The 15179-nt window shown below is 49.0% G+C and overlaps 1 protein-coding gene across 9 annotated transcripts in view; it reads right to left on the bottom strand.

Moving 5' to 3' along the window:
- Positions 1-2567: 2567 nt before the first annotated feature.
- The window catches only part of Ppp2r5c (protein phosphatase 2 regulatory subunit B'gamma), a 134662-nt gene continuing 122050 nt past the window's right edge, over positions 2568-15179 (bottom strand). For 3 of the 9 annotated variants that reach the window (XM_032908434.1, XM_032908439.1, XM_032908440.1), the window contains 3 exons: positions 14942-15014; positions 10989-11105; positions 2568-5274 (listed from right to left, as the gene is read on the bottom strand). In XM_032908434.1, the coding sequence (XP_032764325.1) occupies positions 5143-5274; positions 10989-11105; positions 14942-15014 (322 nt within the window). In that variant the 3' untranslated portion in view covers positions 2568-5142. Of the gene's footprint in view, positions 5277-7416; positions 7480-10983; positions 11106-14121; positions 14512-14941; positions 15015-15179 lie in introns of those variants that run through there. The other 6 variants (XM_032908435.1, XM_032908441.1, XM_032908436.1 and 3 more) reach the window with 4 other exon arrangements.

The following is a 15179-nucleotide window of genomic DNA, read 5'->3' as shown; positions in this document are numbered from 1 at the left end:
TAATAAATACATCTTAAAATAAACCAAAAGAATGCTTTTTGTTCTTTGGGGACCAGAGCCATGATGGGTATACCATGCTGATAATACGGTCTGGGAGGTGGTGGTGGGGTGGTGGGGGTTTAGCCAGGGTTCCCAGGCTCGCTGGTCCTCTGCCTGGCTCCTGAGGTTCCTTGTGCTTACACTGTTTTGTTTCCCCATCACATTGTCTGAAGGAATAGCATAACCATCGGTTCCCACCTGCTTTTATTACAGAGCTGAGAAGATGGGTGAGGATCCTTTGGTCTAATAACTGGTTTGTTAGATGTCAGTTTCTAAAATTACACATCGGGAGCTTTAGCTCAGCCTCTCTTGTATCTGGTTTGTCTCCCACAGGCATAACACAGGCTGATCTGGCCTTGAACTGGATATGGCAGGAAAATATTAGGGAGAGAAAAAGATGTATTCTAAGTTTCTTCATTTTGAGACAAGAGTCTCACATAGCCCTGTCTGGCCTTGAACTTCTGGCCCTTGCCTCAGTCTCCCATGTGCTGGAATTCCAAGTGCAGCCCACAATGCCCAGCAAATTCTAGTTTTCAACCCACCACCATTCACAAAGTTCTTCAGAACTCATGTTCTGTTAGGCTGGACGTGTTGCAGGTCTGAAGCTAGTCTGGGCTATGTAGTGAGTTCAGAAAAGCCTAAGCCACAGACCAAGACTCTGTCCCAAGAACAACATAAAACAAAACCTGTAAAACATACTGCTGTTTGTAAAAGGACATGAAGGGGTCAGTGGGCTGTCAGGGAAAGATGTATAGCTTCTATGCGTGTAGGCCAACTTCTCTACTTGCTTCCTTCTTAAGCCAAACTGCAAAACAAACACCGCCACCTCCATACGCGCGCGCGCACACACACACACACACACACACACACACACACACACACACACACACACACAGAGCCAATGTTCACTTAAGAGTGGACTTCAGGGTTGGAGATTTAGCTCAGTGGTAGAGCGCTTGCCTAGCAAGCGCAAGGCCCTGGGTTCGGTCCCCAGCTCCGGAAAAAAAGAAAGAAAAAAAAGAAGAGTGGACTTCAGATTTCTGGTAGTGGAAGGAACCCACTTCTCCCCAACCAAACCATCTATAGCATACGTTTAACTGAGTGGAATTTCTGGTGATTTTTATGTTTCATGTTAGTAACGCAAAGTCATTGAGAACAGAGGGGTAATGTGTTGGTGTCCAGGGGTTGAAATTTGGTAATAGCACATTTGAAGACTTTGCTTAAGTTTACGCAGCAACAATATCCCCAAAGCACTCTTGAGGCAAGAAGGGATGTCTGAGGTGCCGAGTCCACCCATGCCCTCCTGTGCCCACGCCTCTCCTGGATCCTGGGGCCTCACTGAGAGTTCACGACCACCCTCCTCCCTGCCCAGAGTGTTCATACACCAACTCACGACTTAGTGGGCACTTCCACAGCTCACCGCTCATGTGGGGCCTGGACTTGAAGGTAGTGTTGAGTACTTTTGGCCACCACTGCTGACTTGGTGATACCAGTTCTCAGGGAGGGGGACGCAGGGTTTCTGAAAGCAGTGTAGAGGCACCAGTGGCTCCAGTGGCTGTCAGCTGCCTCACACCTCTGGCCCAGAATTCCTGTGCTGTGGGGTGTTAGCATGCTGTCCTTCTCCAGTTTCAAGAGGGGAGACTAAGGCATCTCAGAGTGTTTCTGCCCAGTCTGAGGAAGCAGTAATCCTAGTCACTACCCCAGACCTGATGTCTTCTAACCAGTGAGCTGCTCCTGGTAGGGGTAATTCCCTCAAACACTTGCAACCAGCAGGTCTCAGACCCAAGGCCCTCGGGAAGTTCCAAGGCCTCCACTGCATAGCTCCCACCAGGAGGGATGGCAATGCAGACATGTGATGGGGCTGGGGTCACTGACCCAGAGGGTGCCCTTCCCTGACTGCAGGAACACGGATCAAGAACAGCCACAGTGAGGATCTTCTCAGTCTGTTTACACAGTCTTCCAGGACGTCAGGGAGGAGAGCCATGGGCCAGCAAGGACCTCAGCTCACACCCCCTGTGTGCCTATCTACCCTAGTCACTTAATCGGGTGTCGAGGTAGAACTCAGTTCAGTTTCTGAACACTGGGTCTGTATCCATACTGCCTCTTTGAGAAGCAAGTGCTGTGTGTCAGATGCTGTTTCTGCTGCCTCTTTTCTCTCTTTTTGAGACAGGGTCTCTCTCTCTCTATGGCCCTGGCTGTCCTGGAGCTCGAGCTGTAGACCAGATAGATTTGCCTTGAACTCACAGAGGCCTGCCTCTGCCTCCTGGGTTCTGAGATCAAAAGTGTGCATCTCCACACCCGGCACTTGCCTTTTCAACCGAAGAGGTAGCATGGTGGCTTACGGGACCAGCTTCTAAGAAGACCCTCCGCTAGGAGCTAATGTCCACTGACACTCGTTAGGGGGACACAGGGCAGACACCTGCTTCCCACCTCTAGCCGGTGTCCCTGGAGTGGCTGGTCCCTGACCTGACAGTAACAGTGTGTGGGAACCAGACCGCCCAAAGCCATGGCTAAATTTAGTTTCATGATGAGCGATAAAATTCACATGTTCTTTATTTAGTCCGTATAATACACCGTTTTAAAGAGTTCTTTAAAATTAGATAAAAGAGCATATTAAATGGCAAGTGCATGAAGTCTTTCTTCATAAACAATGTCAAAACAAAAAAAGTTCTGAATTACAAAATGTTAAAAAATATGTCGGTACTTAACATTTCGCTAAAGCGTAAAGTTACAGGTATTTCCTAAAGAAAAATAACTGTGCCACTTAACCTAGTTTTTGCTGTTTCTATGAACTTTTTTTTTATTCTGTACATAGGACATTTTGTACAAAATACGAAGTCTACATTTTTTATTACTTATTACCATAAAACAAAGATACAATGTATGTACAATGTTCGAAGGAAGCCATACAAAGCCACACTAGAAAGACACTTGAACTGTGACATCTCTGCCGCACAGACACATTTTGGAAAGAGTGAAGGTGCCAAACTAGAGCCATGTGAAGAAAAACAGTCACCCGTTTATTTTCAACGTGGTACTTTTTTTTTTTTTTTTTTTTTGAGACCAGTTTGGTACAGAATCAGCAGTGTGTCTTAACAATATACAGTTGAACGATTAGCACAGGGAATCCGAGTACTAACTAGGGGAACCTTAATAGGCCAAAAAATTAAGTAATACTCTTGTCAAAGAAAATTAGTTTCTCTCAAAACATCTTTCTCTCTCTCTTTTTTTTTTCTTTATTGGTGAATGTTTGTCTTCAATAAAGAGCAGAAAGTGAAACCTGGACCAGAGGATGCTCTGCCGTGCTGAGCTTTGCACAATCACCCGTACACTGAGAGCTTGCTTTCACGCAGGGCTCCGGAGCCTCTCGGGAACCCCTCACCGCGCACAGAATGCCCCGTGTCTGGGATATCTGAGACTCTACCAGCTAAAGACGAGAGTTCAAACAATGGGGGATCAAAACACAGAGACGCTGCTTTGTACAATAAAGCACCCTTTTTCCCTCAAAAGGAGAAGGCATCTCAACTTTTTTTTTTTAAATTATAGATTTCATAATGGTAAAGTGGATAGATACTTGTCAAGTTTCTCAGGAAGTGTTCTCACCCAAGCGGCCACCTGTCCACCCTCAGCTGGGGCCGCCTTTCTGGTCAGCCATGCAGGCTCTCCCTCTCCGCACGCGCCCTTCTCCCCCACCGTGCGGCATGAGCATCGGCAGCCGTCTAAGGGGACCCAGAAGCAGGCTCCGTGGCCACGGCAGAGCAATGTCTGATTTCACAACTTTTTCATGGATACCCGAGACCACGATTAAGAAGCAGGTTTTAAAAGAAGCCACATTTTTACCGTATCTTATGCATCAACAAGACACGTAACACTAAGTTATATATATGCTGGAGACAAAAGAAACGAGTCACTGTCCAGAATAGCAGTTCACATCTCAAGCAGCTTTCAAGCAGGATAAATAAGTCAAAATACTGGCCACCCTGAGAGGAAAAAAAAAAAAAAGACTAGACAAAGCACTAAGTTTACGGATTTTTCTCCTCGTGCTATTCCGTCTAAAACAGAAGCTTAATCCATGCAAGAATTCTGTGAAGCCTGTAGCAGCACGTGAAGACCAGTGGAAAGCTCTTTTCCTTGCAAGCTTGGTAATGTGCTTTTTCCAACAGAAAGGCTCACTGGGTGCCCACACAGCGCACAGTACGGCGCAGGCAGCCGCAGTCTGCACTAGGCCTAGTGGCTTGATTTACTGTGACTTTCTACAGATGTGGAATTCTTAGATCCTGTAATCTTTATCAATTCAAGAGCCTTGTTGAAGGATCATGTGTAAGTAGATGAAAAACTGATTCTGCAAATAAAAATATGGACACATAATTTCAACATTGCGGTTCTACTCAAGGTGGACTGAGGAAGCACTTCTCAGAGCTCTCCTTGGCGCTTAGGTGGAACCCTGGCCTCTACCACAGACTATGAAATATGGCTTTCGGTAGACATTAAGGGAAGTGGGACATGGTGACCGTGCTGTTAGTCAAAGGAAAGAAACACCTTCAAAGGTCCCAGCGCTGAGGACTGTTGGCCTCTTTCCCGGTAGGCGGCTAGAATGGGAAAGCAAGGAGTCATCTCTGTGGGGCCTGACAACCGCCAGTTGCTGGCAGAGCGAGCGGGAAAACAACGTCAAGGGTTGGAAAGTCTTAAGGGGAGATGCCTCGAACACGTGCCTTTGACTTGAAACATCATCGGTATCACCACAGAACTCCCACTTCAGAGGAACACAGGGTCCACTGGGTGCGAGAAGACGACAGCCAGGGTGATAGCTTCCCTACGGCTCTGACTCTGTCCCACTCAGGGCTGTGCTGGGGTGGTGACAACAAGGTGATGACACCGTCACCAACTCCCCCAGCCCCCAGCTTGGCCGGCAGGGCCAGAGAAGCCACCATTGTTTGAACTCCTAATCTCGAGCTGAGGCGGACAAACGTTATTGCCTACAGAACGGGGTCGGAGGAAGCTTTGACTTTGAGTGTAACTGACTGGTATGGCACAAACAGTATGTCTTTTCTACAGCATCCAGAAGAGAACTGACAGGCCCAGCTCGGCGTGCTGCTCCAGACGCTAGCGCCCGTCCTGGGAGAGCAGCTCACTGGCTCTGCAGTGAGCTTCCAAGGCTTTCTCGGTGTGGGGGTCCTGAGGCAGCTCGGACTTGCGGCGCACAAGGGGACGGTCCTTCTTCAGATCCTTCTGTGCCTGGAATCACAAATGCAATGCAGTTGGCTATGCAGTAGGCTAACTGAGGAGGGAGTTCACTTCCGGGTTAGAAGTCAGAGGAAAAGACGAGGCAAACAAGGTTCACAGGTGTGCTCCAGCCTCAGCTGGCCGATTTCCTATCCGTTCACTCAATACCCTAGGCACTGTGTAGTGACTAGGGTGCAGCTCGGTGGGCAGGGGTAACTTTGGGCTTCTACAGTGTTAGTGTTGCAGAATTTCCCAGGAGTTACAACTCCCCCGAGTGTCCTCCTCTCTCACGAAACACCCCTTTCAGGAAAGAGACTTTTTTTTTTGAAAGGGGAAAACAGAATGAATGAGAAACAAAGATTTAAAACCATAAGAGAGCTAAAATGCCTACAAAAGTTCTAAGAGAGTTTTGCAGTACAAGGTGTTAAATATGTCACACAGCTGGAAAAAAAAAACAACTGTGCCGAGAAAAGTCATTTCACGGGGAAGTTTCTAATATTGAGTCTAAGGCATAAAACATTCCATTTCTTTTCCACTCTCTTTCTGAAGTTAGCAGGATTTAGACTCTATGTGTGCATGTTTTGAGACAGGATCTTATGATGTAGCTCAGGCTGGCCTTAAATTTACTCTGTAGTCCAGGCTGGCCCTGACCTCATGGCAATCCTGCCTTAGCCTCCCAGGTTATGAACAGAGCCAGCATGCCTTGGGGTATAACCAACCCTGCATGAATAAAGAATGGGGCCGCAGAGGGGCGTCTGCGCTGAGGAAGGCTCCTGTGCTAGCCCGGGACTCAGAGGCACAGGACACCACCTCAGCTGTCTAAAGGCAGCGAGACATCTACAGGCGGCCAGTGGTGCTTTCAGACCCACGCTGCTTCACCCCAACCCTTTTCCTTCCCACCCAGCGTCTCTAACCAAAGGAGAATAAACCTTTGTGGTGTAATCTAGAAAAACCCCAATGGTTTAAAGGTCATCCACCACAGTGACAGAAGAGCAGGTGTGCAGATGTCTGGCTCACGTGGTGATAAACACGCTTTTATGCTCTGGTGCACAAGCACCTGCAAGCCACACCCGAGTTTCAGAGTTCGGTGTTTCCTAGCAAGGTTGTCTGTGGGGCTGCCTGTCTACCTATAATTATGAACAGCAGCAGTGGGCTCGGTGTCTGACACCAGGACTGTTTCTGGAGCTGTCACTGGGACCTGGGGAAGGCAAGCTTTTCCATTTTCCTGCCTAGAAACCACTTTGAGATAACAAATCTCACCAGTCCCCTATACAGGCTGTGATCACTCACCACGCTTGTAAGAGTGCTTTACTGATCTGAAAAGTCCACAGTCACCATCCCCCTGCCTCAGCCTCCCAAGCGCTGAGATTCGGGGTGTGTACCACTGCGGCTGGTGCCTAAAGAGTGCTTTATTCTTTAACCCATTAGAAACTCAGGTAAAATTCTACCCTGAATTTTATACCCATCCTGATGTAAACCAACATTTTAAAATACACGAAATATGTAATTACCTCTGATATAGCCATGTCAGAAAAAAGAGACCCCTTACCCGAGAGACTATAAGCAAGCCCTTGGAGCTGGAACCAGTGAAGGCAAACTGTGGAAAGTGAACTGATGGGAGACTCTGGACACACGAGGGGCCTCTCTGCTTAGCCCTGCAGACGGATGCAGGAGGCGGAGAGAAGACACACCACAAGAGGAACAGTGAAGGAAGCAGGAAGCAGGAAAGAGTGAGGCATCATACAGATGCTGGTCTAGGATGAGTAAGACCTGGGGGAGGGGCTGTGCTGGCGGCATGCGGGCAGGGGCGGGTGGACGAGGGAGCCAGGGGAGCGTTGGCTGAGACAGCGCTGTGTGAGACACAGGAGCCTGGGCACTCTGGGCACACTGGTGCCAACAGCCAGTGCTGGGGGCCCTGCAGAGGACATGGGCTGGTACACAATGGCACGCGCCTCCTTTACTTGGAAAGGCGCTGAGTTCAAACTTTCGAACTTAATCAGAGGTAGAACTGATCAACATTCCTTTAGCTCTGTCTTGCCCATCGCAAGCTGTGATGTCATGGAAAGGAGGGAAAATACTTCATGTCCGCATGGGGCTTGTCGAGCTTCGTACGACCTTAAGCATATGCTATGCATTTTCCAAGGAGTACCTGCACTGCCCACTCCGTCTCTACACCTTCCTGACTTGCGTGGTTGACATTGCTTTTCTCCCGACCAACTGTTAAAAATGAAAATTGTAAACATTTTAAATGTCTCTGATATCAACGGTATTCACATAAAACTACATGCTTTTGGGGGGGGGTGTATTCTGTAGAGGGTTACATAAGTTCTACAGAAGAAATCCAAACCGTGGTTCTAACAGGTAAATACATTACTCAATTTCTCCACACCCCTACCCCGCCCCACCAACCCAGATCCTTTCTTGGCAATTAGTCCCCAGTTTCCTGCAGGACCACCCAACCTGTCCTGGCCCAAGTCAAGTCCATTTAAAGAAACATGGACTCTCTGGGAAAACGTTGAAAAATAAGACTGAGGGGCCACATGAACTGCCCAAGTCCAGGCCTTAGTTTTCAGCTATAGCTTTATTTGCTTTCTGAGCTGGGGGTCTTGCTGTGTAGCCTGGGCTAGTCTTGCCTCAGTTTCCAGAGTGCTAGGACTACAGGCCTGGGCCACCACATCTGGTACTTGTACGTCTGTTGTCATAATCAAGAATGTCAGGAGCCCCAATCCAAACTATTTGAAATGAGTTTATCATTTCAAATATTACCTATGAGCCTGCAGCTCAGACACCTTCATCTAGACAGCGAGACTCAACTGTGCACTGGCTCAGGGGTTTCACCAGGGACACTGGCACTGAGCAGCGTTGTTTTTCTCAGATGTTTAAACTATTCTAGGTTCTCTGTGTTTCCACAGCAACTTATTTTAGCTTCTTATTTGTTTTTCAAAGACAGGCTCTTTACTAGATAGCCCAGCTGGCTTCAAACTTAAGATTTCCTGCTCTGTCTCTACTCCACGGGATTTTAGAATTGGTTAGTTTTTGAGCCTGGGTTGACCTCTGAACTTTATATAGCCAGGGAGGACCTGACATCTTGGTTTTCTTGCTTTCACTTAACCAGCATTAAGGTTACAGGAGTGCACGGGCACGCAGGGTTTATGCTGGGATGTCAGGTCTTCCTGCACTCGAAGCAAGCAGCATACCACCTGAGCTATCCCAGGCTTCACTTTCTTAAGGGGAGAAAGCCTGCTGGATTCCAATGGATAAGTCACTCTGGGGAGAACTGAATTCCCCGTGCGTGACATCTCCTGCCTCAGGAGTTCGGGCCACAGAGCTCTCAAGGTGATGGCTGATGCTTTAAGAATGTCAGTTATAAGGGCTGGAGAGATGGCTCAATGGTTAAGAGCACCTGACTACTCTTTCCAGAGGTCCTGAGTTCACCCCAGCAACCACATGGTGGCTCACAACCATCTGTAAAGAGATCTGATGCCTTCTGGTGTATCTGAAGACAGCTACAGTGTACTTATATATATATATAAAAAAAGAATGTCAGTTATAGAAACTTCAACTAGCTGAGGTAATCTCAAGAGTCACACAGGCAGAGAGCAGATCTGTCATGGGCGCGTCTCAGGGCAACCCTGCCAAGGCTGCTCAGAAAGGGACCCGCCGCCCACGATGGGTAGAGGGTGGACACCAGCTGGGGGGCTCCGTGGCTCCAGAGCCCTCCAACACCAGAGCCCACTTTTTGAGGCATTTTAAAGGTGTAAGCTGAATTTGCTGTGTTCTTGTTCCAGCTGCTGACCTTGTAAAGCACAGGGCGTAGGTTATAGTGAATTGTGACCAAGGCTGAAGGATGTACCAATTCAACCTTCAAAGACTCAATGTGTGGGAAATAGCTCACAACTCCTAGATTTTATATGGCCCAAGCATCTTAAAATTGAGTAAAAGGCCACAGATTTCCAGGTGGGCTTCCCCACAGTTCAGGATGTGGGGGTCTTAGATGGGCCACTCGGCTGGGCTGCCACTAAAGTCTAAGTGGAAATGAAAGAGGTGACCTTAATTTCTGTCAAAGTCACAAAGAAATCATGGAGGGAAACTTCCCAGTTAGAACACAGGAAACACGTGGGTTTTCTTTCTTTTCTATTCCCCCCTCCCATTGGCCTTCTCTGTCTTCCTTCTGTTTTTTCAGGAGGGTCTCATTGTGTGGCTCAGAATGGCCTTCCACTCACGATTTTCCTGCCTTGGCTTCTGGCGCTCTGGGATTATAGCTTGAGTAACCGTGCCCAGGTGAGCTCTTGATGAACTCTATTCATTGCTAAGAAAAACCATTATGAGCAAAGTGTGGGGTTCAACTAATTGCTGAAGGTTAGTAGGTCAGTAGGTCAGTAGGTCAGTGGGTGGCCACTGCACTTCTCCACTGCATTTTTTTTCTTTTTCTTTTTTTCAGAGCTGGGGACCGAACCCAGGGCCTTGTGCTTGCTAGGCAAGCGCTCTGCCACTGAGCTAAATCCCCAACCCCTCCACTGCATTTCTAATGTGCTCATTTATCCATTTAAACAAAGTTCAACTTAAATCAAAGGGCTGAGGGTGAACATGGCAAGTTTAGGGGCTGGTCTCTCCTTGCTCACCACTCTGACAGGGAGCCTAGGGCTCTACAGCAGACAGCCATGTTGCCAAGGGGAGAAGAATCAGCCACAAGCACCTCTGCTTATGTAATTGACACACAAGACATGGCCTTGCAGGGCACTGCTGGCAGCAGTTCTGAAGAGATTCTGCTGCAGCCTCTCTCCATGCCAGGCCTTGGAGCGCGTCTGTGTGCTGTACTGTGACCACAGCCCAGTTCAGAAGGCTCCATTTCTGCCTCTGTAGAGGTGTGCGGTTGGGGCTGGGGAAGGCTCAGCTGGCTCCGGTGCCCACTCTTGGTAATGCCTCGTCCTGTTTTAGTCAGGTGGGGGTTACTTGAACCAAACAGAAATAGATTAGAGAATCCTTCTGTGTACTTAACTGAGCTCCTCGGGATGCCATGGGCAGTAAGGAGCAATGAGGGGTCCCCTTCCACATCCTAGAATTTGAGTACCAATGTCAAGGGACTGTCATTCGTCTAGGGGGACTAAAAGTTACAAGTCAGAATGACCATTGCCTCCGGGTCCATTCAGGGCATTGCTTACACATGCCCAGGCCACGGAGCATGACACGGAGCATGCCCAGAGGGATACAGACTTTTAGGACCCGCAGAGGAGCTCAGTGGATCACCCTCTTTAAACCTTTCTGTGAATGTTCTCAATTTGATAGAAAGAGATCTCTGAGTTAAAAATGCTCCAAACCATTGCACGGAGTTGGAATTGTTGCTGGCACAGCCCTGGCCTACCACTGGGTCCCATAGGAAGTCAAACTTCCCACCTTGGGCATCCTGGGAGGTATGGGGTGTGGCACCTGCTAGGAAGATCTAAGGGGAAGTCTGTGCACCCGAGCAGGGGTGGGAGGGCTGCGAGGGGAGAGTGAATGGCAGGGTGCTGTCGCAAAGCTCTGCTTTTGCTCAAGCTAATGTACAACAGTTAGTTGGGTCTCTTATGCTAAGAGAAGTGAAGCAACAAACTGCAGGGCGCACACTTAATGGCTAAGAGCTTCTCTAGCAATCTGACCACTCAGATCCAGAGCTCAGCAGAACGTGACGGACCCGTCAAACACATCTGTGGCAGGTATAGCCTTCCTGTGCTCAGTGCCCTTTTTACCTGACGAGTCTCGTCGCTCACTGTCTTTTTCAGCATCTGCACATCTTCAAACTGAGGCCCATCTGTCTCCATGGCAACCGGGATGCTCATGGCGCTGGCTTGACTATACACTGCATACTGCAATGCAAAGTATGGAGTCACTGTCTGTTAGGTGCTGGGGCGGCACTCGGGGCCCTCACCCTGCACGGGCTGCTGGCTGCAGGGCCCTTCCCTGAGTCCTTCTTCTACAAGAAGCTGTGTAGCAGGAGATACACTTGCCTGCTTGCCCACTGATGAAGCTGAGGGCTGCTGCCTGTAGGATGCTAGGAAGGGGCTCATTCTCCTGCGGTCTGGGCTATGCAATTGACCTCTGCTGGCCCCAAGATCACTTCTACACCTTCCTGAGTTCATCTCAGCCTTTTGTATCTCTGGGCCAAAACACTGAAGGGGGACTGTCCATAGCAGAAGCTGTCACCCTCCTTCACATTCACCCTGGGGCAGCTGCCCCCAAACCCTTCCCTTTGTTCCATGTCCCTAGTATTTTTCTGAGACCATAAACCTTTCAACATAGCCCAATACAAACTGGAGCGGGGTGGCCTATTGCTAGGATCCCTCTAACTGGGGCTGGGGTCAGGTCCACTGTGTCTTGGGACCCTGTGCTAAGCTTCCCTCTCTCCAATGTGGTCTCTAACCCCTATGCTCTGGGTGCATCAGACAGGGTGTAAGGGCAGGTAGCCTGCCACCTGCCTGTACCATTGACCTGAGGCTTTGTGAGCAGAGGGATATAGCCATAGCTTGTAAGCTGCTGGCATCTGCCCTCTCTATGTGGTGAGGTCAGGGAGGGGCACAGTTAGTGTCCACTGCAGGTTGGGGGTCATGCTCAGTTCTTCCCTTGTAATATAGGAGCTTCCAGGAAGCCCCAAGCCTTCAGGGGAAGCTGGGTCTTGTGTTCAGACTTATTTCTGGCCTTAGCGAACCCCACCCTTCTGGTTGGCAGCTCTGCTCAGCCTAGTCTGGTCCCTTTACCCTCCAGGCTGGGTACTTGCTATAACCTGGCACTCAGTGTCTTCCTACAACCATTGTCCTCCTTGTTGCCTGCTCTGCTCAGTGGCCTCTTTTCCATATGTTCCAAGTCAGCCCCCATGGGCCTGGCTCTTCCAGCACGCCATGGTGCTGCTGACCTAACAGAAAAGCTTTCCAAACTACAAGTCTGCCTAGGTCACTCTGTGCCTTACATACATTTGGAGGGATAAAGGCAGACAGCTTCTGCCCTCTCGCCAGTGTTATCATAGCTCTCCCACGGCCAGCCCTGGGTTTCTCTGGCATTTTTCTGACTCGCCTGGGTATTGGACCCTCGCCTCAAACACCAACTAAGTGACAACTGTTGGGTCAGGACTCCCTCTGCACTCACCAGTCCTCGCCTCATCTCAGTGCCATTTCTTTCTGACCCTCCCTACAGACACGAGCCACGCCTTCTCCCAAAGTCCAGAGCAGTCCTCAGTTGTGTGCTATGGTTTGGCTGCACTGACCCCCTTCTGCACCCTATGCTTCTAGATGCCAGGCTGTGTTTGGCTCTCCTATTTTTATCAACTGGAAATCTCCAGTTCGCTACAGGATGCACAGCACCTTGTCCTCTAGGTGCTCAAAGTCAGGTGGGGAGGAACAGAGAGGAAAGGTCTGCTGTGAGACAGCACTGGGGTCATCATCTCAACATTCCCAGGTAAACCCAGTGCTTTCCACGCAGCTGTACAAGAGTGGAAAGGACCCCGTGCCCGTGGGCCGTGCTGGCTCATGGCAGATGGGCAGATGGAGCCCACCCCAGTGGGCGCGAGCCTTAAGCAGGCAGCAGCTCCCAGGAGGATGAGAATGTATAGGCCTCCACACGAGCTGTGTGGGCCTGGGACTTCATCCCCACCACAGCCCAGGTGCACCTGCACCTCAGAGACTCGCTTTCCATTCACACAGTATCCCAGGTGATGTCAGGTGTGTGTGTGTGCACATGCATATGTGTGTGTGTATGAGAGAGAGAGAGAGAGAGAGCGAGCGCACACACACACACATAGTAAGATACCCTAGAGTGGATTTGGAGAAACAGATCCGTGTTAGATATGACCAGTGTTTTAGAATTCCACACAAATCATGTGGCATGAGAATCCAAAAGAGTGGCTATAGCTGACAAAACTTGTCTTCTACCAGCTTCCTGACCCTCCTACCAGCTTCCTGACCCTGGCACTTCACGTCTGCAGTAGATGAGACACCTGCTTGGTCTGTAAAAAATGAGATTTGCTTTGGGAAGATGTCTCCTCAGAAGCTAAGTGAGCACAGCGAAGCACTGATAACCTTCCTTTGGACCGTGACGCTGCATGCGTACTCTTACCAAGGCTGATATGATACGGAGACCGCTTAAAACCCCAGATAATGACCCCCAAACCTAGTCGTAGGATGCCAAGTACTACGCAGAAGTTAGGGAAGGCTTTTTCTCTCAAGAGAATTGAGTTCTAAGGCCTACTTCCAGCTCTGAGGTCTTAACACATGAAGTATTTTCCATTTTAGAGACAGCATGTCATGGGGCTGGGGCATGCGAATGAGACTCTTGACTGTCACAGATGGTTCACACAGGGACTGGGGTGGGACAGTGGGAAGGGAGGTCACCAAAGTTCCAATGCCAAACCCACCACAGGTATGACGTCACCACAGTTTAAAAGAGCCATCAGGTAACCTGGGAAGCTTTGTTGCAAGGCGGTGGGACCCCAGGCTGCAACTGTTGACACAGCAGCCCGCTCTTCATTTGTAAGGAGGGGCTTCGTGCAGCTGTCAACAGTGTTTCCACAAACAAACAAAACACCTTCCAAATAAAGCAAGGCCAGCGCAATGCCGGCAAGGCTGAGCCACCTGCCCACACACGGCCTTTGCCGAGTTCTACAACAACTACTGGTACCTCAGCTCACTTTCCACATAAGCCCTGTCCGTGCGCGCAGACCTCGGTAATTCAGCTACAGGCCTTGGAAGAACTCTACAGTACGCAGAGCGCCATCAGGGATTCGTGAGCCACTGGTTTTAGGTGGAACCGCAGATCGCCACAGACTGTCATCAAGTCTCCTCTCATCAGAGGGATGCAGGCCAGAATGCGGTTTCATAGGAAAATACACACTGATATCTTCATGTATTGTTTTTATTAAATGACAAAGATTAAAAAAACCCACATCCAACTTACATAATAATTTATACACACTTCTCACCAAAAAGAAACACACTGTTTAGTAAGGTATTTTCTTCCCTGGAGAGCTGAGAGAAGCCTGAGAGATCTTAGTGTGGAAAAGGTCAGACATTTCATCAAGTGGCTGTTTTAATCAGACATACACACAATAAGGAGAAAAGAAACACCCAGTAACTCTGATCACTCAGACCAGCAGAGGCAACACCAAAGCTGTCCCAGGTTCTGCCAGCCTAAAAGCTAACACTGGATGGAGGCTGCTGGGTCACCACAGCTCTGACAGATACGACCGTCTGCCTGGCTTCGCCTTGCACGAGCACGCTGCATCAGCTAGGGTAGAGAACGGTTAGTGAGCAGGGCAGAATTCAGTTAGTTCTCAGCATCCTTCGTCTGCTTTGCCCCCGCCTGTCTCATGTACGAGAATAAAGAGGAATATGGTTCAAGTGACAGCATCTATGACATTCGAGCAAGAAAGGACATTACAATCTTAGAGGTTACATCCTGGTTTGTTTTTTTTTTTAACCACATCATATCTTATTTTAAAGAGAAGAGAAAAAAGTCAATTCTGGGGTAAAAGTTATGTGTGGCAAATAAGTACTTATACAAGAGGAAGGTTACAAAGTTGGAAAGTGTTTTATTGCGGACATTTGCACAGACAGTGTTAGTGACGTCGGCCTCCCTTCCTGGGGTGAACCAGGTCCTATGTCATCAAACACTCACGCAAGCCTCAACACTCCCGAGTTACTCTCTTTTTTAGTACCTGGGGATTCGCTTTGGCTAGATTTTCTATTTTAACCCACGCTTCTTCTCGCTCTTTCATTTTTAGCTTCTCTCTGAAAAAAAGGAAAACATCATTTGTATCAGACAGGAGTCACACTCAGGCGAGTTAGGGAGCGCGAAAGCAAGGAGACACCAGTGCCACAGTCATGCTTTCCAGCACTTTCTGGTCTTACTCCATGTCTTACACTATGGCTCTCAACACGTGTAACTCAAAGAGA

The sequence above is a fragment of the Rattus rattus genome, chromosome 7, assembly GCF_011064425.1.
Source record: "Rattus rattus isolate New Zealand chromosome 7, Rrattus_CSIRO_v1, whole genome shotgun sequence".
Classification (NCBI taxonomy): Eukaryota; Metazoa; Chordata; class Mammalia; order Rodentia; family Muridae; genus Rattus; species Rattus rattus.
The sequence above is the reverse complement of the archived record's forward strand: the minus strand, read 5'-3'. Positions and strand labels throughout refer to the sequence as shown.